The following is a 25,211-nucleotide window of genomic DNA, read 5'->3' as shown; positions in this document are numbered from 1 at the left end:
CAAAGAAGAAGAAGAACTTCCGACGTGGTTTTACTTCCGTACCCATCTCATCACGTACCCTCCGCTAAATATTTTTTGTACTAGTTATTAACTGACGGAATCCTCTACGCTGCACTTCTGTACGTATATAAACAACTAAAACATCATTTATTAATATTCTCGTTCGGAACCTCAGCCCAGCTTGTTTTAGCAGAGTTATAAAAGAGACATCAAAGAGACCCTAAACAACGATCGAAATAGAACGTGTTAGGATTTTTGCCTAGAAATGTGTGCAAGAACGACAGCAATATGTATAGGGAAACGTCCAGGGCCAAAAGAGGAGAACGAGCGACAAAGTTATCAACTCCACGACATTGTTTGGAAGCAGCTTCGAGTTGTGTTACGCAGAGCAGGTTTGTACTATTACAGGAGCGTCCTGACACGTGCCAGTTTGAAACATGTAGCTTCATATAAATTGGATTTGACGTGTACGTATACATTTCCTTTAGTGTGGCATTCCATTTGAGCCTAAAATATGTCCTCTGAGTTTGCATACATCTGTGACAGGTCTCTCTCACACGTGACACTAGACATGAAAGTTGAACGTGTCTTCCTTCATACGTGTGTGCGCGTGTTCCACCTTTAGTTTGAGCTTTGAACTTTTCAAGAGACCAAAAGTCTTTCAACTCCTGTTAAAATTAACTTACGATGAATAACATTTAATGTTTGCTGGCATATATTTGCAGCAACTGCGTCAAGCCATTCACTTCTTTTGAGTTGGTTTGGCTTTTCTATATGATCATTTCAGTTCATTCTGGAGAAATAATGCAATAAGTAATGCCTTCAGAAACCCCCACCTTTAATGAGCAATAGGGCCAAGCCCCCTCCATTCTCTTCATGTCTTGGTGGGAGTCGCTTGAGGGAACAAGGGACAGTTTATCCATAGGAAATCATTGTACAGACATAGCTTGTGATGTCAAAATAACAGGGCTTAACCAGCGTCAAAATGTATGTGGACTTTTTTAGGCTAACTTCAACCTCTGAAAACCTCAAAGATTCGCTTTTCCCTGGCTGACTTATAAAAAGGGATTAATGAGTGTACTCAGCCTGTGTTAGAGGTAGTATGACGTCCGGAAGTGAGGCATGGCCCTTGAAAACAACACGAAGACAAACTAAACAGAGCAGAAATGAGAATGATCAGATGGATGTGTGGTGTTTCAATGAGGGAAGAAAAGAGCAGTGCAGAGCTGAGACAGAATATGGGAGTGGAGGCCATAGTGGATGTGGTGAGGAGAGGCAGACTGCGATGGTACGGACATGTAGTGAGGAAGGACGAGAACGACTGGGTGAAGAAAGTTATCGTATAACGTAGAGGAAACAAGACCCAGTTGCCGACCTAAAAAGACCTGGCAGGTGACCGTGGCAGCCGACATGGAGGCACTCGGCATCAACCACGAGATGGCCATGGACCGTTCCCGGTGGAAGAAGGCCATATCGAGAACCCAGTCCAACCCAGCGGCGCCTGGAAAGCGGACTTTAAACCGATGATGATGATGAATGAGCGGCTAAAGTGCAGTTTCTGTCCCCTCTGCTTATTTTTGCTCGTAAGTGACCAAGCTACAAAAACAAGGCATCCTGAGAGGCTTTTTGAAAGTTCAGTTGTTTATAACTGATTATATATTCAATCGGAATTGGTAAGGGTTCATTTGACTTACATTTTCCCAGCAGTCCACTTATGGGGTACCACTTCCGCCACCTATTCAAAAAGAAGGTGCTTTAAACAACCACACTCAGTTGAATAGTGGCCTCCTCGCTTGAAGTCTGGTGATCCCAATGTTTCCAACAAAACGACCACCCGGAGTTGTCAAAGTTATCCGATCAGTCTCGTCGCTGTGCGGCCGGCTTTCGATGCCAATTGATGGCTGGGATAAGAAGCTGAAATCGATCTGCGCTTAGATAAACTGAGAAAGAAGAAAAATACAAGATGCAAGCTCCATAAATAGATGGACCAGTTTGACACAAATCTTATCCCCAATAAAGTCATTAAATTGTTACAGATTCTTTAACAGTGATGAATTTTAGATCTGAGATCATTTTTACATATAGACCTATCATACCTATCAATGTTCAGCCTGCTTTAGTGTCCCTTCCCCTAACCAAATTATTTCTCTTCGTATGTCCTGCAGACGTAAGTGAGAAATATCTTCGTCATGAACAACGGAAGACAGAGTACTCTCACATTAAAAAGGAGAACGAAAAGCCGCTCAAAGAGGAAGAAAACAATGATATTGCCAATTTGTCCTCAAACTTCGCGTCTTTCAAGAGTGAAGAAGACAAAGTTCAAACTGAGGAGAGCCAAAAGGCGCAGCCTCCAGGCAGCGGCTCAAGTCATCACATGACAACAGAAGGTGATGGAGTCGAGTCCACTGTGGAAGATCACCAGCAGATAGTGACACGATGATGTCACGCTCTCCTTATTATGATGATCTTATGACATTTCCCAATGAGAGTAAATTCTTGCTATGTTCTGAGTGTGGAAAGATTTTTTTTTAAACGGGCATTTAATCAGATAATGGATGCATGAACGCATTTATAATTTCAGTGACAAACTTGGTCATGCAGCACATTAAAGTCAGAAGTACCACTATACGAATGATGCACATCAAAGTCGCAGTATGAAAAATGTTAACCTTACGAAATGGTTTTGTCTTCTGTCCTGCAGATGTCAGTAAAAAAAATCCTAGTCTTGAGCAACAGGAGCCAAAGTGCCCTCTCATTAAAAAGGAGTATGAAGAGCCGCTCCGCATCAAAGACGAAGAAATGTTCTTGAGTGAAGAAGACAATGTTCGAAGTGAGCAGAGCAGAGGGACAGTCCGTCCAAGCCCCCACGTGACATCAGAATGGGATCGAGACTACTGTGGAAGGTCACAAGCTGATTGTGACATCACGTCACACTTTGACAATGATCTTATGCCATTTCCCAACGACAGTAAATTCTGGGGTTGTTCTGATTGCGGTAAGAAATTTAGTTCAAAGGGGCATTTGAAAGTTCACTTCAGAATACATACTGAAGAGAATTCTTTTACCTGTTTGGTTTGTGGTAAATGTTTCTCTAAAAAGGCAAGTTTAACAAAGCACAGAAGAAAACACGCTGGAGAGAAACTTTTTGCCTGCTCAGTTACACACACTGGGGTGAAACGTTTTGGAGATGACTGTGGAGAATCACAAGTTGATAGTGACAGTAGTTTGTCACATTTCCCAGAGGAAGAAGAAGAGCTGGAAGAAGAGGGTGAAGAGTTGGAGGAGGAACCCTCCAAAGATAATAAGGGAGGTCACCCGAGCAAATGCTGGAAATGTTCTCAGTGTGGGAATAAGTTTGCTTCAAAGAGGAATTTAAAAGTTCACACAAGAACACATACTTGTGTAAAACGGGTCGCCTACTCAGTTTGTGGTGAAGGAGTCTCTCAAAAAATATGTTTGAAAAGGCACACTGAAGAAGAACCTGATGCGTGCTCAATCTGCGTTGAAATATTCTCTCAAAAGGCAGATTTAAGAGCACACAAAAGAAACCACACGATGGACAAAGATTTTGTCTGCTCTATTTGTGGAAAAATAGTATCTTCAAAGGCATGTTTAATAACACATGCATTATTACACACTGGAGAAAAGCTTCATGCCTGCTCAGTTTGTGGTAAAAGATTTTTTCGAAAGTCGCATGTGACGAGACATGAAATAATTCACACTGGAGAGAAATTGTTTGCCTGCTTAGAGTGTGGGCGAAAATTTTTGATGAAGTCCCATTTAAAAGAACACCATAAAACCCACACTGGGGAGCAACCTTTTGCCTGCTTAATTTGTAAAAGAAGATTCGCCGCAAAAGGCAATTTGACAGTACACATAAGAACACACACTGGAGAGACACCATTTGAATGCTCACTTTGTGGGCTGAGATTCGGTGAAAAAAAGCAATTATCCAGACACGTTAGAAAACATGGTCAAAAACCTTTTGCATGCTCAGTTTGTGGTGCAAAATTCTACCTAAATGAAAATTTAATACGGCACGCAAGAACGCACACAGGCGAGAAACCATTCAGTTGCAGTGTCTGCTGTAAAAGCTTCACATTTCAGCACCACATTAAGAGCCACAAGTGTGTAGGTAATGAAGCTTCAGCATAAACAGAAACAGACTGGCTTGGAATCATTTACTTATTCCCTACTTCAAACACCAGGAAATTGGACCGCATCACACGTGCCCTCAAATCATTACACTGGCTACCAGTAAATCAAACATTAGATTTTAAAAATCTTGCTGCTGGTCAATAAATCTCTAAACCTGTGGTTCGTAACCTGGGTTCGATCAAACCCTTGGGGTTCGGCAGAGGCTCCACTGCGGAGGGCCAAACACCTGAATGTCGTGTAAATTCGTGATAGCGCATATCTGAACTGGTCTCGTAAAGGCACCAGCAGAAGTCATACTGATTTGCTGGTATGCCATTTGTTGAGTTCATGTATAGTGTTGGTTTTATTCTTTGAACAAGGTCATGTTCTTGCACTGCTCATTTTGTGCACCAGGAAAAAACATCGATGTCTTGAATTTGAAAATAATTGTATTTTTCACTAGCGAGGGGTTCAGTGAATGCGCATATGAAACTGGTGGGGTTTGGTACCTCCAACAAGGTTAAGAACCACTGCTCTAAACGGTCCTGGACCAAAATAAATGCAGAATTTACTAGTAGCCTACCCTATGAAGCATCCAGACCTCTCAGGTTGTCTAGGTCAGGTCCAGTATGTGTCCCCCAATCAGAAGCAAACAAAGTGAAGCAACATTTAGTTATTGCTCAAACCGTCAGTTCATTGAAAAGTGTTATTTACTGCAACATTCTTGTGACTAATTCCTTTAGTCTTCATGTTTCGTTTCCCTGTCTTGATGCTCGGTTCTATAATTACACTGTTATTTTAAAGGAATTTTCTGTCTTCAAATTTTGTTTCTCTTTCTGTAATGCTTCAAATGTTTTATGTAAAGCACTTTGAATATGTCTTCTACATGAATTGTGTTATAAGAATAAACTTGCCTTGTCCTTCCTTAAGTGAAGACCTTGGTTTTAGTGAACTGATTTTGGTCTCCCTTATGTTTATCAACAGCTGTGTTACACGTGTTATGTTTGTTTCCCATCGCACACGCAGCATCTAAAGCTTTCACAACTGTCCTTACGTCAAATTAAAACAATTAAAAATCTCACCATTTTATAGCAACAAGAAAATATACAATCATGAAATATCATGAGAATGTCTTTTAAACCCTGACAAAAAATACATTTGGGTAGTCGCTTTTCTTTAACTAGTTTTTTTTAATTTGAATATGGATGGCAACTTCTAGTACAGTCATCAGCAGTCCCATTGTTATTTCTTTTAACGAAAAACTAAACTTGAATATCTCAATTTCCACCTCATGCATTTGAACTGGTGCAGCTCAGTGGTTACTTCGACAAGTTACACTTCTACTATAAAATTAAATAAATACCATAACACTCGTCTCTTCTCAGACCCTGCTCGTGTTTGAACCACGGGTGATGTGTAACATAATTTGAACTTCATTTTTTATTTCATTCGTTTAATTTTTTGGGGAGTTGCGTAGCGTTGTAAAGAAGAACTAGACTTGAATAATACCCGACTTTCCAGCTTGATCACTCGCACTGGTTTAGCTCAGTGGTTACTTCGATAAGAAACCATTCTCTGCCAGAATCCTCTTCTCCAGCCCTCCGCGGGTTCAAACCACGGGCGATGTCCAGTGCATTTTGGAGGCATTTTTCCCCCCTCTTTAGGAAAACATTTATGTATGCTTTAATTATCACTATTCTTGATTTTATTTTATTTTTTCAATCATAAGTTTGTAGATTTGAGACATGTTAGTGCTCTGCCCCTAAGTGATATGGTGACTAGTGTTGGCTATAAGTTATAAACGTTCTTTATGTATCGGGTCCATTCGGTTGTCCAGTAGTGATTAGCTCTCCCCCACCCCCCACCCACACACAAACACATTTTTTTTTTCCATTTTGGGTGACGACTTCTTGTGTTGCCGATAAGTGCCAAACCTTTGAACGCACTATCATATTTCAGTCTCTTTTTTTCTCATTACGATTCCTATGCCATTATGATTGCCTTATCAATTAATTATTAGACTATAACTGTTGGCTAATAATACTATGTTTTTCTAGGATTTCTGACAGAAAGAAGTGCAAAGCATGCAAATTGATTTCCGCTGGGACTATCTATAGTTATACTGTACATAGAATGTTCTGCTTTCAGTTGTATTTAAAAAATGTACCGTTGTCAGAGTGCATGTAGTACACATTAATAATCATTATACGATCGCTGCACGACTAATTTACGGGACAACATAAGACCAAGACCATTCACTTAAAGGACTCAACAGCGACTCTTATTGGTTGTTCTAATAGTGTGTCAATGTTGTAGACGTTCACTTTTTCTGTGGCAAACAGACTAAAGTCAAAAGGATCTACCTACAATAAGAATGCAAGACAAAAATGTATTTCTTCTATATTATTATTATTATATATTGTGTTTTCTTTCTGTCCTTTTCCTTTTTTCCCTTTCAGGATAAATAAAGTATTTTTTTAATTGAATTTGAAATTCATCTACAGTACATATTGATGGGTCTTGTATACCTGCATGAACCCACATTGTACAATACAACTCACAACTTACATTGATGGCTTGCATTGAATGGCATCAGCCAAAGCAGCGTAGTCCGGACAGTAGAATAGCCTGCTTCAAGCATGCTTTCAGTCATGGTAGAATGGTATTTAGACTTAATAATCTTCATGTGGGAAAAGGCGGATTCAAATAAATAGGTGGAACTGGATAATGCAGTCAGAGCAGTGGTATTTCCCCTCTGTTAGTAAGCTCCAAAACTCTCCATGAGCCCTGAACTTTTTATACCCTTTGTTGTATTTAATTTAAATAAATTGGAGGCTAGCTACGCAGCATGGTAAACTAACAAGTTAGCGTGGTGTAACGCGCATGCTTAAAGTGTCAAAAGTTCGGATGGTACTTAATTTATTGGGAGTGGGATGGTTTGGGGATTGTGTGGGAAGGTGTGGGGCAAGGTGGGGTCGGCTGTGTCTTTAGGTGGGTGGGATATGGGGCGGGCTGTGTCTTTGGTTATCATCAGCATTTATTGCTCCCTTTCCTGTAGTACATGGTACTGCAGTGAGGTTTTTTTAGGGGGGGGGGGGGCAAGAGTTAGTTTGCGCTTTCTTTGCTTTAGTACATGGTACTGCAGTGAGGTTTTTTTTGTTTAGTTTTTTTTCTTCATGTGTGTAGACTCAAACCCTATCTTTGTAACTTTTCTGAGGCCTCTCCTGCTCCATGGGGGATGATACCATCCATCAAAGTCCACACAAAGTCTCCTTTTTGTCACGGGCGGCGTGTGGAAATGGAGCAGGACGACCATGTGCAGCTTGGACCAGGGTTTATTGGAACAACTCAAACACAAACTTGGTAAACTGACATCAATAATAGGACTGACCTGACATGACGTGGAACAGAAAGACATGGTGACGTGACCATGACAGCAGCGATTGATCGACAAGCAACAATCGACGAGCAATGAACCGACAATGAACAAGGGGCAGACAGGGCTTAAATACCAAGCACAAAACACGAGGCAGGTGAACGCGGTTACATTGATTGAGGGAACACAGGAGGGGAGGGGCGACGCGAACAGAAACCATGGCAACTTAGCAAAACTGGGGACCAATCATGACAGTACCCCCCCCACAAGGGACGGCTCCCGACGACCCAAAAATCCAATCCCTCACGACAAGGGGGGGGCGGGTGGGCAGAGAGCCGCACTCGGGCGGCGGCGACTAGGGGTAGGGAGCCGCACTCGGGCGGCGGCGACTAGGGGCCGGGAGCCGCACTCGGGCGGCGACTTTGGGGACAGAACTGCACTCAGCGGAGGTCAGGGGCCCAGGGCCACACTCGCGGCACACACTGGGGGCCTGACGCGCAATCGGCAGGAACTTGGGGAACAGAACTGCGCTCAGCGGAGGTCAGGGGCCCAGGGCCACACTCGCGGCACACCCTGGGGGCCTGACGCGCAATTGGCAGGAACTTTGGGGAACATGAACCGCACTCCGGCGGCGACTCGGGGAACATGAACCGCACTCTGGCGGCGACTCGGGGGCCATGAACCGCACTCTGGCGGCGACTCGGGGGACATGAACCGCACTCTGGCGGCGACTCGGGGGACATGAACCGCACTCTGGCGGCGACTCGGGGGACATGAACCGCACTCTGGCGGCGACTCGGGGGACATGAACCGCACTCGGGCGGCGACTCGGGGGACATGAACCGCACTCGGGCGGCGACTCGGGGGACATGAACCGCACTCTGGCGGCGACTCGGGGGACATGAACCGCACTCTGGCGGCGACTCGGGGGACATGAACCGCACTCTGGCGGCGACTCGGGGGACATGAAAAACAAACGATGACAACTCAGGGACAGAAAAACAAACGATGACAACTCAGGGACAGAACCGCGCTCGGAGGCAACTCGGGGAACAAAACCGTGCTCGGCGGGAACTTGAAAAGTCAGAGCCGCAATTGGTGGCAGTTTGAAGTCCGGTCCGCAATCAGCGGCAATTGGAAGGCGGTGCTGTGCGCAACGGCAAGAGTCAGCACGCGCTGTCGCAGTGGGGTGGGGACCATGGACGATCGTGGGTCCGGCGCAGCTGGCTTGAATCTGGCCCCGGCCGTAGGTCCTGCAACACCCCCGAAGACCGACTGGATGACGGCCGCTGGATCCGCGCCGCCTGGATTTGTGGCGGCCGCAGCGTCCGCGCCGTCGGGACAGGGTCGGGGGTCAGCCGCTGGATCCACGCCGCCTGGATTTGTGGCGGCCGTAGCATCCGTGCCGACGGGACAGGGTCGGGGGTCAGCCGCTGGATCCCACGCCGCCTGGATTTGTGGCGGCCGTAGCATCCGCGCCGACGGGACCGGGTCGGTAGTCGGCCGCTGGATCTACGCCGCCTGGATTGGTGGCGGCCGTAGCATCCGCGCCGACGGGGCTTGGCTTGGCTTTCTTGGGCTTGGCTTTCTTGGGCTTGGCTTTCTTGGGCTTGGCTTTCTTGGGCTTGGCTTTCTTGGGCTTGGCTTTCTTGGGCTTGGCTTTCTTGGGCTTGGCTTTCTTGGGCTTGGCTTGGTTGCTTGGCTTGGTTGCTTGGCTTGGTTGCTTGGCTTGGCTTCTTGGTTTCTTGGCTTGGTTTCTTGGCTTGGTTTCTTGGCTTGGTTTCTTGGCTTGGTTTCTTGGCTTGGTTTCTTGGCTTGGTTTCTTGGCTTGGTTTCTGGCTTCGCTCGGGCTTTGGCTTCGCTCGGGCTTTGGCTTCGCTCGGGCTTTGGCTTCGCTCGGCTTGGGCTTCGCTCGGCTTGGGCTTCGCTGTGGCTTGGGCTTCGCTGTGGCTTGAGCTGTGGCTTGAGCTGTGGCTTGAGCTGTGGCTTGAGCTGTGGCTTGAGCTGTGGCTTGAGCTGTGGCTTGAGCTGTGGCTTGAGCTGTGGCTTGAGCTGTGGCTTGAGCTGTGGCTTGAGCTGTGGCTTGAGCTGTGGCTTGAGCTGTGGCTTGAGCTGTGGCTTGAGCTGTGGCTTGAGCTGTGGCTTGAGCTGTGGCTTGAGCTGTGGCTTGAGCTGTGGCTTGAGCTGTGGCTTGAGCTGTGGCTTGAGCTGTGGCTTGAGCTGTGGCTTGAGCTGTGGCTTGAGCTGTGGCTTGAGCTGTGGCTTGAGCTGTGGCTTGAGCTGTGGCTTGAGCTGTGGCTTGAGCTGTGGCTTGAGCTGTGGCTTGAGCTGTGGCTTGAGCTGTGGCTTGAGCTGTGGCTTGAGCTGTGGCTTGAGCTGTGGCTTGAGCTGTGGCTTGAGCTGTGGCTTGAGCTGTGGCTTGAGCTGTGGCTTGAGCTGTGGCTTGGGCTGTGGCTTGGGCTGTGGCTTGGGCTGTGGCTTGGGCTGTGGCTTCTTGGGGTTAAATCTCACCACTTCATCGTTGATCATTCGGGTAGGTTCCTCTTCGTTTAATTTCTTTTCCTCTTCAATCTCCTTTTGGGTTGGAAGTGATGTCTTCTCTTCGGGTTCAGTCTTGCGCAGTTTGGTTTTATCAAACTGCGTCACTTCGGTTTTGACCTTTTTGTCGCACATTCTGCAAGCTGTTATGTATACGGGTAGCGTTCTCGATGTGTTCTGCAGGTCGCGGACGGGAGCTGATCCTGGAAGGTCCAAACGCTGGTCGCTGTGATGGTCGGTTCATTCTGTCACGGGCGGCGTGTGGAAATGGAGCAGGACGACCATGTGCAGCTTGGACCAGGGTTTATTGGAACAACTCAAACACAAACTTGGTAAACTGACATCAATAATAGGACTGACCTGACATGACGTGGAACAGAAAGACATGGTGACGTGACCATGACAGCAGCGATTGATCGACAAGCAACAATCGACGAGCAATGAACCGACAATGAACAAGGGGCAGACAGGGCTTAAATACCAAGCACAAAACACGAGGCAGGTGAACGCGGTTACATTGATTGAGGGAACACAGGAGGGGAGGGGCGACGCGAACAGAAACCATGGCAACTTAGCAAAACTGGGGACCAATCATGACACTTTTGGTCGAACTGGGTCCAAAGACGGGTGGGTGGCCTCAGTCAGGCACTCAGGGGGGTGGTTGCCGTTCGTAGCCGTTTAGGGCTGCCGGCGGTGAAGATAGGGAGGTGTAGGTAAAGAAATAAAAATTTAGGGGCCCTCCGTCTTTGGGCAAGTGCTACTTAGGGCCAAGAATTAGGAATGCTCGGCCGTCGAGTGGACTTTTGAGTTTTGTTTCAAGCTGAACCGGATCAGTTGCACAATTCAAGATTCTAAAGGAGTATCTTGGCTAATCAGACTGCTACAAGGATTTATATTTTCAATCCAAAAAAAAAACTGGGTCTGCTGTATGGAGGGTGACTAACCCTCCTTTAAGTCTGTGGAGAGGACAAACTTCTATGATGTGGTCCATGTTTCCCAGGGAAGCCAATGATGCCACCAGCAGACTAAATTCCAAGAGACGACGCCTGAGAGCTATGTCAAAGAATCCTAGTCACAGTCCCAGAGCCGACAGCTCATTGTTGCTTCAACTTTGGGTGTTGCAACAGGAAGTCATTCGCCTTTGTGTAAGACTAATTTTAAAAAGTTATGGAATTAAAACAATTACAATTTATGTTTTAAATTGCATGACAAAATATTGTAGTGCAATGTTAGATAAATAGATAGATCTTTATTTGTCATTGTAACATGTACAACGAAATTTAAAAAGTGCCAACCGATCCGCGCATGAGATAAAAAAATAAACAGAATAAATAGAATAAAAGATTTAAAAAATACAAATACATTATTTTTCCTCCTAAAATCAATGACCAGTTCTTGGGTTTTAGCCGTGTTTAGGAGCAGATTGTTCTCTCCGCACCACTCCGATAGCCGGACCACTTCGTCCCTGTAGGCCAGGGGTGTCAAAGTCAAATGGACGGAGGGCCAAATAAAAAATTTAGCTACAAGCCGAGGGCCGGACTGTTCGAATGTTCATTGAAAAAAATTTAAATGACGCATATAGTCTAGTGAACCTAATTGAACCTACTGAAAACCTAACAAATATATTCCAATATGATCAGATAAATAAAGCAATATTTTCTTATGGCTCTGTCAGTAATCTTTAATTTTCAACAGACACAAAAGACAAATTTCCTTTATATAAAAATCCCCATAACATGAACATTAAATGAAAGAAACCGGTATTCAAGGCACCATCAGTAGCCTATATTTTCTATTTTAGCAAAAGTGGCCTAAATTTTCTATCATCCACTCAACTGAAATATTTTTAAAATATAATTGGATTGAAATACAATAAAATAAAGTGCAAAAATCTATTAATCAAAAACAACACTTTGTTTAAGGAGAAGTAACATGCAGTGAAAACAAATATTAAACTTTAACTTTTAAACTTGAACTGAGTAAAAACTCTAAATATGTGATTGCACAGTAATGTTCACTTGTTTGAGGTTGAGGGTGATACTTGGTGGTGTCCCATCTTTTCCACAAGTTCATCAATGTTCGGGGTAAGGCTCTGAGCTGAGGAAATCCTCAGAATTGAGTGGAGGTGTTCAGCAGTAAGTCGACTTCTGTGTGATGTTTTGTTCAGGTTCATCAAAGAAAACAGTTGTTCACACAGGTATGTGCTGCCAAACATAGACAACGTTTGAGCAGCCTGGATGCGCAGCTGGGGCATTGTGTCGGGGAGGAAACGGGCGAACTCCGCAGCACCCACTGCCGCATATTTTGCCCTCAGTGCATCATTGCATTGGAGGTCAATCAACTCCATTTGGAGGTTTGGTGGTGAGCTTTCCACGTCAACAGCAAATGGGTTACCGAGCAGTTCCAACCTGCTTTTTTGTGCTTCAAAGTCAGCAAATCGGCGTCGAAAGTCAGCGGCAAGCATACCTATTTTATCAGCCAACTGTGCGCTCGGGAACGCACTGGTAGAGAGCTTCTCGTTCATGGTCTGGCAGCTGGGAAAGTGGCTCAAATTTTCTTTCCGCATCTGCGTCTCCCACAGAGTCAGTTTGGTTTTAAATGCCTTCACTGTACTGTACATATCAGAGATGACACGATCCCGACCCTGCAGCTGCAAGTTCATTGCATTCAGATGACTCGTAATGTCACACAGAAAAGCCATTTCACACAGAAGAATTAAGCTTTAATAATACCCTATTTCCTCTTTATGCATTTGCATTTTTGGGGGGGGGGGGCTAAATGGCTTGCAACAAAGAATCAGACTTGAATAAAAACCCACCATACACTCAGCTCAGTGGTTACCTCGTCAAATTACAATTCCACTACAGAATCCGTCTCTTATCAAACCCTCCCTGGGTTCAAACCACGGGCGATGTCCAGTGTGTTCTTTTAACTTCATTTTTCCCCTCATTAAGGAAAACATATATATGGGTGGCGACCTCTAGTGTTGGCTATAAGAGCCAGCCCTCCGTTGTGTGTATGAGTCGTAAAATCTCGTAGTCGCCGAGTACATTAATCTGCAGTCCCATTGTTGACGTTTCTTTATTTTATTTGGGAAGCTAAATGGCATGCAACCAAGAATAAAATCCAATTTTCCTCAGTTGTCAGTTGCACTGGTTTAGCTCAGTGGTTACTTCGTCAAGTCACAATTCTCCTGTAGAATTCGCCTTCTCAAACCCACCCCGGGTTCAAACCACGGGCGATGTCCAGTGTTTTTTTTTTTTTAATGTCATGTTTTCCCCTCATTGAGTAAACGTATATGTATGCTTTAATACAGTAGTTTGGGGGAGCGAAATGGCATGCAACAAAAAAATTGACGAATAAAATCCCATTTCCCACACTATGGATTCGCACTGGTGTAGCTCAGTAGTTACTTCGTCAAGTTACAATTCTTCTGCAGAATTCGTCTCTTCTCAAACCCTCCCTGGGTTCAAACCACGGGCGATGTCCAGTGTGTTCTTTTAACTTCATGTTTTACCCCCATTGAGGTAATCCTACGTATACGTATATGGATGCTTTAATACAATAGTTTTGACTGAACTATTTTGTCATAGAGCTATTCTCGATATTTACCGCAATTGAAATTTGACTAATGTATATCCAGATATTTTGTCAAAATGTCACACTAGTGTAGCTCCGTGGTTAGTTGTGCTCAAAAAAGACATACAATGGACGAGCCGTCGACGTCCGTTCTTCTACTGGAAGTGCCAAAACAAATGAATAAATACACTAAGAAATATTTTATTAAACATGTCATGTGATGTCATTTATTAATAAATATGGAATTAAATAAATCAAACAAAAATAAATGCACCATTCCGAAAATAAATGCACCACTAAATAGATGTATTATTACTTAAATGTTTCATGTATTAATTAAATAATGGATTCAGTAAATGGTGTGTTTCTTTGTTCAATTTTTGCACTTACAGTCCTCCATCGAATTTACTTCACCATTTTAAGTAAATGATAAAGGAAACTCAAACTCTTAGTTGTAAAGTGTCTATTACACCTAATAATTCTATGCTTTTCTAGCGTTTCTGAAAGAAAGAGGTGCGAGAAATGCAAATCAATTTCAGCTTGGACTATCTATACTCATACTGTAGATAGAATGTTCTGTTTTCAGTTGTATTTAAAAATGTACCGTTGTCAGAGTGCATGTAGTACACATGAATAATGATTACATAATAAGTCCACGACTAATTTACTGGAGTAAAATAAGATCAAGACCGTTCACATAAGTGACTCAACAGCGACTCTTATTGGTTGTTGTAATAGTGTATCAACGGAGACTTTCACTTTTTATGTCGAGTGGCCAGACTGGACACATTCTTAGGCTACCGTACATTACTTACGAAACGTTACAATTTTAATTTGCAAGTTAATTTGTCACCATTTCTTCTTCAAATGTTATATAAAGGTGTTCTTTGAAACTACTCGTACTTTTTTTTTTTAATAAGCATTTGCCATCATTTTTAATCCAAATAAGACAATATGCTAGCAAATAAACCGGCTCGACAGTATTTTCCTTTTTTATTGAGGATAAGAGCTGCATAAAATGGATGGATCAAGATTATATCCTGTACATTCATGTCATACGCGGGCGAAAAAAGGTAAACAGTGACGACTAATGACGCAGTTTCCTGTTGCGCATGCGCAAAGTCGACATAAATGCTGTTGACAAATGTTGTGGGAGGGTCCAAACCTTGGTGTAAGTAGATCTTTGTTCGTCACAGTCAAATATACTTACCAAATTGTAGCTCCCTGTGCATAGCGTATTGTTTTAGAGCTAACTTTAGGCTGTTGGCATAAATCACTGGAACATGCATCTATTTAATGTCCATTAGATAAAGCGCTTATTTAAACATCTGCAAAGAACCACTGGGGCCGAACATTGTAGACAACAGGAAGGATCTCGTCCAGCTAGCTAAAAGCGCAACTTCAGGTTGGGATCCAATAAAGTATTTACATTATTTGACCTACCCGGTGAAATTATTCAAAAGAAATCCTAAATGCACAAAAAATACCATTACCATACCATACATACCGTTGCTAAATTGTCTTATATTTTACTGCGACTGTATTTTTCTTAAATTACCTGCTGTAATTTTGAGCGCAGAAACTATCCGCTACCGACAATCGTAAAATTGTTAAGCTGAAAATACAGTGTAGCTGTGGAAGCTACCAAAGTCGCTTTAGAACACATTTCGCACACACACACGCACACACCCGTACTCTCGCATTGGTTCTCAATCTTTTTTAAACAATGTATTCCCTGCCATTTTTTTCCCAGTCATGTACCCTAACTCGCGTAGTATAAGTATTTTTTTGCATAGGGGGGGAACAGTGCTCTGTCATCAGTGTCTGATTTATTAAAGTTGGGAACTTCATTTGTCTTGGTCTCTGGAACTCTTTGAAGATAAAAGGGTGTACCGTAATTTTCCGACTATAAGTCGCGTTTTTTTTCATAGTTTGGGTGGGGGGGGGGCGATTTATACTCAGGAGCGACTTGTATAGATATATATGGGGTTTTTTTTCACTTTTTTTGGGCATTTTATGGCTGGTGCGACTTATTGTCCGAAAATTACGGTATATTGTACCGTTAACAAAGTTCAAGGAAAGATGTGGGTTTGGTAAACGGCTCTTTATTTAACAAAACAAACTTACAGGCGTGTGGTGAAAGACAGCTCGGTAGAGTAGGACCGGGCGTGCGTAAAAGCATTGTCCGAGCCTCATCCACCGCCCCTGGACGAGTCGATCTTTGTCCTTTATGTAAACAACCGCCGAGCTGCTGACGCGACGTTACGCTGCTGACGCGCGACCGCGACGTCGCGTCGCACTGCTGACGTCAGCATGCCCATTTCCCGTGACTCACTCAAGATGGTGGACAGGTCTGCACGTCGTCAACCAGCTAAAGCGATCATCTAGTGTTTCTATGTATCTCTATGAAGCCAAATCCCAAAGTAGTAGTAGAAGAAGGCGAGGCTGACGTCAGGGCGCACGCGCGGCGATGTTGACAAAGGACGAGGAATTTGATCAATGGATTTAATGATTTAGAGTGCACAGATGGTTTGATAACATCATTGCTTATATAATAGTTATTTGATATATAATTTATATATCGTTATATGGGCCTGTGGAATATTTTGAAGTGCAAGAGCCGTCAGCGGCGCGCACGCATTGTTGACAAAGGACAATTGATGGATTTAATGAATTGGAGTGACGCAGATGGTTTTATTAACGTGTTATTTATGTAATAGTTTTTTGAATAACTCTGAATTTTACGTCAGGGCCGTTCTCAGCTCTTAGTTTGTGTTTATGTCACATTAGCATAGCTATCGTTTAGCCTGTTGTTGCTCGTTCATGACTGTTCTTGGTGTTGGATTTTGCCGAATAAATTGCCCCCCAAAATGCGACTAATATATGTTGTTTTTTACGCTTTTTTGGGCATTTTATGGCTGGTGCGACTTATACTCCGGTGCGACTTTTAGTCCGAAAATTACGGTATATGAAAAAATGATAAACTTCATTGTAAATAAATGTTTATGGACATCACAATAATTGTCAAAATAATGTGTTTCCCTTTGGGATCATAGAATACAACTATTCTCATATTAATTAAAAAAAAAAAAACATCCATCTAGTATCTGAACCGCTTATCACGAGGGTCGTGGACGCAATATAGCCTATCCCAGTTCAATTTGGGCACTAGGCAGGGGACATCCCGAACAGCAGAAGCTGTGATTGAGCTCTTTTTTTTTTTTTTTTTTGCATGGATGCTACTTTTAAAGTGCATTGTATTTTAAAATCTCACGTACCCCCATTTGAGATCCACTGTCTTGACAGATGCACTGCCAGCTTGTTTCTTGAAGTTGTATTAGAAGTCAGCTCTGGCATTTCTGTCAAACTCATGAATGTGCTCTCCACAGTGTGGCTGTGGGAGCAAGTGAAGGCAGTCTCCTTGTCCAGGACTGTCGCCAGAAATGAAGAGGTGAGTGAGACCAAAAACAACAATAAAAAAACAAAACAAAAAACAGACTGCTGTGTGTGTTTAATTCAGTTAAAGGCAAGTATATGCGTTTTTTTCCAGCCAACAAAAAAGCCCTGATACAGATGGGAGTACTACTGTTAACGAAGAAGGTGAGGCGGACGCATTTTGAAGTATAAATACCTAAATTTGAATGATTATAGAGCTGGCTAATAGCTGGCTAATTCTTGTCATATCTTGGAATGTGTCAATTGCCCATTCAGTCATTCATCTTCCAAACTGGTGGTTGCAGGCAGGCTGTAACCAATCCCACCAGTTGTTGGGCGGTCGCCAGTCACTCGCAGGGCATCAATTGTCCATATTGTTTTTAAACTCATTTGCTGCCAGCACAGTTAAAATGGATATATGACGTCTATAGCCGTCAATGGCAGTAAATGAGTTCATTAGACCCCACCACAATATAAGATTATTTGGTTATGGGGTTTAAATAATGTTCTGATTTTCATTTGCAAAACCTGTGTGTAGTAACAGTTGTGCTTGTGGTTATGTGCTCCCACAGGCTCAGTGGCCACTGCAGAAGATCCAGCCGCTATTGCAGCCATTCAGTCTGCCTCCACATTCACGGATCAACCCATCAAATACTTATTCAAGACAGAAGGAGGTGTTGGACAAGTAAGGAGTCTTGACTTAAACTTTCTTGGCAACCCGTCAGAATAAATGTTTGTTGGAATTGTCTTGCGGTCTTGTTTTATATGTTTTATATGTAAAGGTTAAGGTTCGCACAGTTTGGTTTGCACATCTGCCTCACAGTTCTCTGGTTCAAGGTTTGAACCACAGCTCTGGCCTTCCCGAGTAGAATTTGAATGTCTTGCCTTTGTGTTTTTTTTTTTTTATTGGTTCGTTCAGGTTTCTCCCAAATTAAAAAAGTGTCTTCAGTAAATTAGTTTAAATTGCTTCTTGGTGTGAATAGGAGTGTACTCGGGGAGGCATGATGCAACTCTGCCATGACCCTTCATTGGATCAATTTTTGTAAATGTGGCAGTAAGATTTTTGGTAATTTTGGTCTTGAGAAGAAGAAAATATTTGGAAAACCTTGTGCTATAGTTGGCATATTCCGATATTGCTGTAAGCGCATACTGTACCTACTATGTTGCTGCTGACGTCGCAATGATTACGTGGCACATAACAAAAATCCCTCAAAATGTCTCACATGGACTTGTCATGTTGAGCCTTTTTAAGTCTGTACAATTCTGCTTTTAAGTTATTTAAAAAAAAAAAAAAAAGTCAACGCCCTTACGCGGAACGATAAATGCATGAGACTTTGTGTAGATATAGTGACTGACTGCCACCATGGTCTTGTCGTCTTTTCGCTAATGTGTTTGTGAACTAGACATCTTATATCTTTATTGCAAAATATTTAGTGTACTTACCATTCTAATAGAAACTTGTTGAAATGGAATCTCTTTTCTTGTGCTTTGCAATCAAATAGGTTCCTTGCAAACGTAATCAAAAGTGATGAATACTTAATATTGGAATCAACTTCTACCAAACTGTGTTAAAATCTGAGTTGCAAACTTTAGTTGGTATCTTCTGAGGAAGCATTCCCTACTCTATTGAGACACGTGTAAACATTTTTAAAAACATTTATTCGCAGTGTTGCACTGTCAACAAGGGGATTCGCTATACCAGTGGTCCCCAACCTTTTTTGCGCCATGGACTGGTTACTTGTCAGAAATATTTTTGCGAACCGGCCTTTATATAAATAAATAATACTTTTATATAAATAAATAATACATTTATAATAACTACATAAATACGATGAACTAAAATGATACGACTGGCATAAAAACAAGTATAAAGGACATAAAAATAAAACTCACCATTACGTTGAATTAGTGGGAGCACTGAGCTTGTTTCTCAGAAATGAGCCGGTCCCATCTAGGCGTAATCGGAGACAATGACACCCAAAGTGGTTAAGGTTTGTCTTTTAATGCAGGATGCTTGGTCTCCATGTGCCGAAGCAGTTTTGAAGGCTTCATTGCCTCGTTAGCTAGCCTGTCCCCACATATTATGCAGTGGGCTTGGCGCATCAGTCACCTGTGGCGATGAATCCATATTTTAAGTAGGACTCCAGAAATTATCTTTTAAGTGCAGCTTTCCTTTTCTTCTTCCGTCTCCTCATTGGGCTTTTTTCCCTTTCCGAAGAAGCTTTCCAAACATCTTTGTTTCTTGCTCATATTTGCTTGCTTCTCGTCACGTGACCGAGACGAGCGTCTTGACCTGAACCAACGGATGTAATTGGGAAAGAATCGGCTTTTTTTTTTTTTTTTTATATTTTTCAAAATAAATTCTTACTCATTTTTTGCTAGCTTTGCGGGCTCGACTGGGGAAACATGTCACGTGACCGGGACGAGCGTCTTGACCTGAATTAATTGATCGTCGATAAAAAAAAACAAAAAAAAAATTATGTGCGGCTTGGCAGCCCAAGGGACCCACGGACCGGTACCGGTCTGCAGACCGGTGGTTGGGGACCCCTGCTCTATACAGTTTGCATGCTTTTTCACTTTATAGTACTTCATTGTCACTCTTCAGACTGGTCTTGGTGTAGCTTTGACCCACTTACTGATAACTAAATATCAGAGCTGCATTGTTTATGCGCCTCTTTCTTTCCGTGTGGTGTTTGTGTAGGGTTAATGGCACACTTGCCAATAATATATTTTTTCTAGGTGACCTACAGAGTGATCCAGGTGTCCGACGGACAGTTAGAGGGTCAAACAGATGGAGGTGCAGCAGTGAGTCTCGTCACCGGTTTCCCTGCAACCACACAGGCAGTCACACAGGTGAGCAAGCTCCATCCTATTCTTTGAAAAACATGCTTGACTAATATTGCTTGTGGCAGTGTACAGGTGGAATCCAGTTGACGAATTTCAACGTCCACAGCAGTGAATGAATTGATTTGCATTACTTCATTTTTTTTCCTTTTTTAAATTATTACCTTTTGAAACCACAATGGTTGGCTTTGGTGGCTCCACTTTCTTTTCACAGATTAATTTGAAGCAGATCATGTTACATCAAACCACTGAGTACAGTCACTTTGTTTGTTCTGGAATTCAGTTCAATGCAGGTGATTTGACAGTTAGTGGGACAATTTCTTTGTGTTGTAATCAGTATTTCTTGGACACCAGGCTGTGTTCTCCCAGTCTGAAGGCCTTGAGGGAGATAGCACCACTGAGACACAGTACACGTATTACCCTGCCACCATTGCTGACGCCACAGCAGGGACCATGGTGACAACAGTGCAAGCATCTGACACTCTTCTCAGTCAGACTACACCTACAGGTAACAAAATGCTGTGTGCCATCAGTACGCCAAAAACAAAAAAAAAGGCAATAAATGAACAGTTTCCATGTGTTGCAAAATATAAAAGATTTGCAAAATGCAAAAATCAACCTGGTCGGTTGTTCTTTGATTCTGATCATTTTTGTTACAGGGCAGCTCTATGTGATGATGTCACCCCAGGAGGTTTTGACAGGCTCCAGTCAAAGGACAATCGCACCTCGCACTCAACCATACATAGCGTACTTACATGATTATTTAGCACAATTTAAGTGTAATTACCCATTATCTTACCATATAGCATGTTTTCTAGAAAACAAGAAGCTCCACGGGGTTCCAGGGATGAAAAACGGCGTGCACAGCACAACGAAGGTTATTAGAGGTTTTAACTGACAATTCATACAAAAGAAGAAATCAGAGAAAACACGCTTGCATCTCTCATCACAGTTGAGCGCAGACGTCGGGACAAAATCAATAACTGGATTGTGCAGCTGTCGAAGACGATACCAGACTGCAACATTGATTATACCAAGACGGGACAGGTGAAACTGGGTTTTGTTACATTCAGACATTTCAGCACTCTTTCAGTTTAGGTATCATGATTTCATGTTAAACCGTCATTCCTCCCATTTTGTTTAGAGCAAAGGGGGAATTTTGTCCAAAGCCTGTGATTACATCAAGGAACTCCGACAGAGCAATCTGAAGTTGGGGGAAGATCTCAGCACACTTGATCGACTTAGGATTGACAATCAGCTTCTCCGACAAGAGGTATGTTGGTGTGAGAGCAAGACAGTCGAACAATTTAAAATCTAAACTTTTTCCGGAAAAATAGGACTCAAAACTTGAAGGCATCATGTGAAAAGGCACGCCAGCTTTTGTAGTGTGATGTGAGTCTGCTATATATATGGAACACAGCTCATGTTAAAAAATGGCATCACATTAAAATCTTGAGTGTTTTAATTTACCAATGGGGATAGTTTCTTAATTTACAATGCTCATAAAACTTGGGTTCATTCAGCTTTGTGTTGATGCTTACAGAATAAGAAAGGAAAGAGAGCAGAAGTGTCAATAGGTTTGAGACTGGCAAACGTCTGCCGTATTGTGAGCAGATTCTCATCTGGGTTCAAAGATAATTGTAATGGATAAACTGATAAACATAAAATGAATGATGACCATGAAAGAAATGACAAAAAGCAGTATGGAAATTACTGCAACATCATTAATTGTTCACATTACACTACGACGATTGACGAACAAACTGAATGTACCAGGCAAGACGTGGGTTTTGTAACTGGCTCTTTATTTCACAAAACAAGAGCTCAACATGTGTGTGTGCCCCATGCAAGTGCCCTGGATCGCTCCCCCGTCATTTTAGTTTTGACTGATCTACAGAGTATTCTCCATTACTATTAATCCAAACATTTTTCTTCTGTTCATTTCATATAAAGTGACAAATCCGTCAAGTGGAGCCTGGTTTGCTATTGACATCTTTTTTTTTTCTCAGGTAGAAGACTGGAAATCCAAGAATCAGATCCTAAGGAATGTGCTACGTCAGCATGGCGTTGTGGGATCATCCAGTGCGGACCCGCAGTAAAAAGCCTTTGAGGAGCAGCTTTTGAAGACAACTCGCACACGGGCCAAAACAGTACTTGAAATGCTTTGACTGAGACATGTGAGGCTTGTCAAGTGTGCATGATACATAAGGAAATAATTGAATATTGACCTAAATATTCAACCCGCTGTCCGAAAATGACACATTTAATGTTTTTAAGATTTTAAAAGAACTTATCTTATGCCAAACGCATTGCATTTAAAAGCGATGAACTGGTCATTGAATACTTTCCTCTTATAGCTATTAGCTCCAGTCACTGTAGAACGCTCCAGGTGATGACCAGGCTTTTTCACACTGCACTTTGCAACACGGTGTCGAAAACCCTATTTATTGTGACTGAATGTCGCATCGCACAAGGTGGGTGGGTGCCTGTTGATGTAACCCCAATGGCACTCTGAAATTGAAAAATCAAAGCCTGGCATAGTAATATCCATGGGGTAACAGCAGTACATCAGCAGGAAAAGCCTTGCTGTTTCTTTCTAGAACGGTAAACAAGCACTTACAAACACGGAGAAGCGTGCAGTAGTTCTTGCGCACTACCCCATTGTGAAAAAGAAACCAAGTGCAGCGTGAAAAGGCCAAAATGCGCCGTTTACATTATGTTCCCGTGGCGACAGTGACGGTTTATATGGCAATATGGAAGGTTGCAATTTGTCTGACACACCACATGGCAGGGGAGTTGAATTTCAGTCAGCCTTGTTCACAAATATTCGCCAAAGTTTTCCATGTGTCTTCTGTAGAAAACCTGAGCAGAATGTAAAAGATGTGAGACCTTGACCAGAATGTGAAAACCATGAGGATAGGAGATATCCGGGACTGCCATCTGTGTTAGACAGCGGGCTGAACTGCTGTGCGTCTTTTGGACTCTTGGACTTGGCAACTTCTTCTACCCATGGCCCGTCGTGGTTGCTGTGCTCAGCTGTGAGAAAACTTGATGGAGGAAAAAATGGACAAAATTCCATCCTCTCCTATGTTTCAGGCAAATCCAGTAGCACTTGATGCTGAGAACATAGTGTAAACGTAGTATAACTTCTTATTGCTCCTGTTTTCTTAATTTGCGTGGTTTACTGTCTCCAACTATTGTACATGTGTATTTTATCCATAGTTCATATTCCCTTTTGCTTCGTATTAATATTTGTATTAATCTTTTCCCATGCCATTTTATTTAGCCTCACCTTGGATTTTAAGTACATTGTAACAATGTAACAGAAAACATATATCTGAGGGCAGTTAAATTTTGATCATGTAGGTGGGCAACAAATAATGTGTACTGTTATGTTACTTTAACTTTTGTGTATTAAAGTTGCTTTCTAAATCAATTCCACATCCAGTACTATATTATTTTTCTTTTGTAGATGTGGTGGCGGAAGGTAAAGAAGTTTACTCGTAGACTTGTCTTAGAGGCGTGAGATAGGGTGAGATAGTTAAAAATCTTTGTACCCTGTTTGGAATCTTAGTTTCATTAAAGTTATAATTTCCAACCCAAGGAAGTGGAATTGTTGGAGAAGGGTTGCATAAAATGCCTCAGATCAAGCTTTAGTCACTCCCTCAAACATTTTACAATGATTAACGATGTAACTTATATTTGCATAAAAAGCATTATAAGATAGGAAAGATCCCTGGCTGGCAACTAAGTGCAGCACTGACCAAATCCCCTTTTCCAACCAAGTCTTGTCAAACAATGATTTGTATTTCACGGTAATGTATCTGTTGTTCCGAATTGGCTTATTATGTGGGGTGAGGTTATGATTGTACAAGTCTCCAAAATAAAATGACCTGTAGGTGAAACTGTGATAAGTTTAAACATTTGAACATTCAAATCACACAGCGTGACGTCTTTGGGATAGAAAGCGAGCTTTTGAGACTTTTTGATGCAAGTCGGGAGAGAAACGGCTCCAAACAATTAGAAATTGTCATCGTCGTGTAAACTGGGCGGTGGTGGAATATAATCCTGTGGTGGTTTAGCTACATTGACATACTGCTGTTCTGTCACTTAATGAGCACAGGTGTGACACAGTTTGAGAAGTTCCACGAGGAAAATGCAAATGAGATGGCATCAGCAATTTCCTTTTTATTTGTTTTCTGGCTTTCAGCCCAAATATTCAACATCAAAGTTGCTCGCCGATTGCAGTCACATTTTTTTTTCATCTCGAGGAACAATGTTGGAAACTGTGCAGATATGGTGGCGCTGGAACCTATCCCAGCGGTCATCGGGCAGTAGACACCCTGAACCGGTTGCCAGGCAATTGCAAGGCCCACATAGATTAACAACCATCCCTACTCGCACTCACACCTAGGGGCAATTTGGAGTGCTCAATCGGCCTACCAAGCATGTTTTTGAGGAAATTGGAGTGCCCGGAGAAAACCCACGCAGGCAGAGGGAGAACATGCAAATTTCACACCGGAGATGGAATCAAACCCGCACCCTCCGAACTGTGAGTCGGACGTGCTAACCAGTGCACTACCGACCCGCCTCATCCATTCATCATCCTGACAATTTGTCATTTTATACGGAATTATGTGAACTTTTAGGTTTGACAATAACTCTTAGTCAGGACGTGAACTTGTGATCATGCTGCATTTAGCAATTTCATTAATTTTTGTCTATTTTCTGTGCCAAGCATTTGAGAGAGAGAGAGAGAGAGAGAGAGAGAGAGAGAGAGAGAGAGAGAGAGAGAGCGAGCGAGCGAGCGAGAGCGAGCGAGAGCGAGAGAGAGCGAGAGAGAGCGAGAGAGAGCGAGAGAGAGCGAGAGAGAGCGAGCGAGAGAGAGCGAGAGAGAGCGAGAGAGAGAGAGAGAGACTTTATTATTATGCATTTGTTTATTCTTTTCAAATTCCATTCACTCTTTAGCACTGGCCTAGTGTTTTTTTTTTTAAATGTATAAAAATGGAATTAGATGAGGGAAAATATATTTTCTATTTTAGACTGTATTCAGACCAGAAAAGTGCTTTAGTTAGTTATAATCTAACCCTGGTATGTTTGAAGAGGACCAAACAAAGTGAAAATGACATGAAAAACTAATTGGTTAGAATCTAACCATGTCTTTTCATTGTCAGGCAAAACATTTCCCTCTGTCCAGAACATTCACCAATGATCCAAGGCTGGCATCTAGCGTAAGGCACATATGGCGTCACAGCAAACCTAGACAAAACATAAGATATAATCAAGCATTCAGCATTCTTAG

General features: G+C 42.7%; 3 protein-coding genes across 6 annotated transcripts in view; 2 read left to right on the top strand and 1 right to left on the bottom strand.

Moving 5' to 3' along the window:
• LOC133155915 (zinc finger protein OZF-like) lies at positions 1-5,093 on the top strand. Of its 2 annotated transcripts, none has more exons than XM_061281588.1 (3): positions 1-119; positions 2,166-2,387; positions 2,702-5,093. In XM_061281588.1, the coding sequence occupies exons 2-3, from the start codon at positions 2,375-2,377 to the stop codon at positions 4,153-4,155; spliced, it is 1,467 nt and encodes a 488-aa protein (XP_061137572.1). In that variant the 5' UTR covers positions 1-119; positions 2,166-2,374; the 3' UTR covers positions 4,156-5,093. The 2 variants fall into 2 exon arrangements, with proteins under 2 accessions (XP_061137572.1, XP_061137571.1); XM_061281587.1 differs by having other exon boundaries at positions 16-392.
• A 9,652-nt stretch (positions 5,094-14,745) lies between these two features.
• On the top strand, positions 14,746-23,345 carry usf1 (upstream transcription factor 1). Of its 3 annotated transcripts, XR_009714576.1 has the most exons (12): positions 14,808-15,035; positions 17,020-17,081; positions 17,181-17,230; positions 17,638-17,750; positions 19,805-19,918; positions 20,264-20,417; positions 20,569-20,656; positions 20,728-20,786; positions 20,862-20,956; positions 21,054-21,182; positions 21,919-22,086; positions 22,767-23,345. XR_009714576.1 is itself a non-coding variant. In XM_061280120.1 (11 exons), the coding sequence occupies exons 2-11, from the start codon at positions 17,074-17,076 to the stop codon at positions 22,006-22,008; spliced, it is 900 nt and encodes a 299-aa protein (XP_061136104.1). In that variant the 5' UTR covers positions 14,746-14,801; positions 17,020-17,073; the 3' UTR covers positions 22,009-23,345. The 3 variants fall into 3 exon arrangements, 2 of the variants coding, with proteins under 2 accessions (XP_061136104.1, XP_061136103.1); XM_061280120.1 differs by lacking the exon at positions 14,808-15,035 and adding an exon at positions 14,746-14,801 and having other exon boundaries at positions 21,919-23,345; XM_061280119.1 differs by having other exon boundaries at positions 21,919-23,345.
• The window catches only part of LOC133155103 (NACHT, LRR and PYD domains-containing protein 12-like), a 10,990-nt gene continuing 7,472 nt past the window's right edge, over positions 21,694-25,211 (bottom strand). Inside the window, exon 10 of the mRNA XM_061280118.1 lies at positions 21,694-25,168. Within this exon, the coding sequence (XP_061136102.1) occupies positions 25,060-25,168 (109 nt within the window). The 3' untranslated portion in view covers positions 21,694-25,059. The remainder of the gene's footprint in view (positions 25,169-25,211) is intronic.

This window comes from Syngnathus typhle, linkage group LG6 (genome assembly GCF_033458585.1).
Source record: "Syngnathus typhle isolate RoL2023-S1 ecotype Sweden linkage group LG6, RoL_Styp_1.0, whole genome shotgun sequence".
Classification (NCBI taxonomy): domain Eukaryota; kingdom Metazoa; phylum Chordata; class Actinopteri; order Syngnathiformes; family Syngnathidae; genus Syngnathus; species Syngnathus typhle.
The sequence above is the reverse complement of the archived record's forward strand: the minus strand, read 5'-3'. Positions and strand labels throughout refer to the sequence as shown.

Coding starts and splice junctions, on each gene's coding strand:
- LOC133155915 (XM_061281587.1), top strand. CDS start 266: ATGTGTGCAAGAACGACAGCAATATGTATAGGGAAACGTCCAGGGCCA. Junction 393..2,165: donor AGTTGTGTTACGCAGAGCAG/GTTTGTACTATT, acceptor TATGTCCTGCAG/ACGTAAGTGAGAAATATCTT. Junction 2,388..2,701: donor TCATCACATGACAACAGAAG/GTGATGGAGTCG, acceptor TCTGTCCTGCAG/ATGTCAGTAAAAAAAATCCT.
- usf1 (XM_061280120.1), top strand. Junction 19,919..20,263: donor CCACACAGGCAGTCACACAG/GTGAGCAAGCTC, acceptor CTTGGACACCAG/GCTGTGTTCTCCCAGTCTGA. Junction 20,418..20,568: donor CAGTCAGACTACACCTACAG/GTAACAAAATGC, acceptor TTTTTGTTACAG/GGCAGCTCTATGTGATGATG.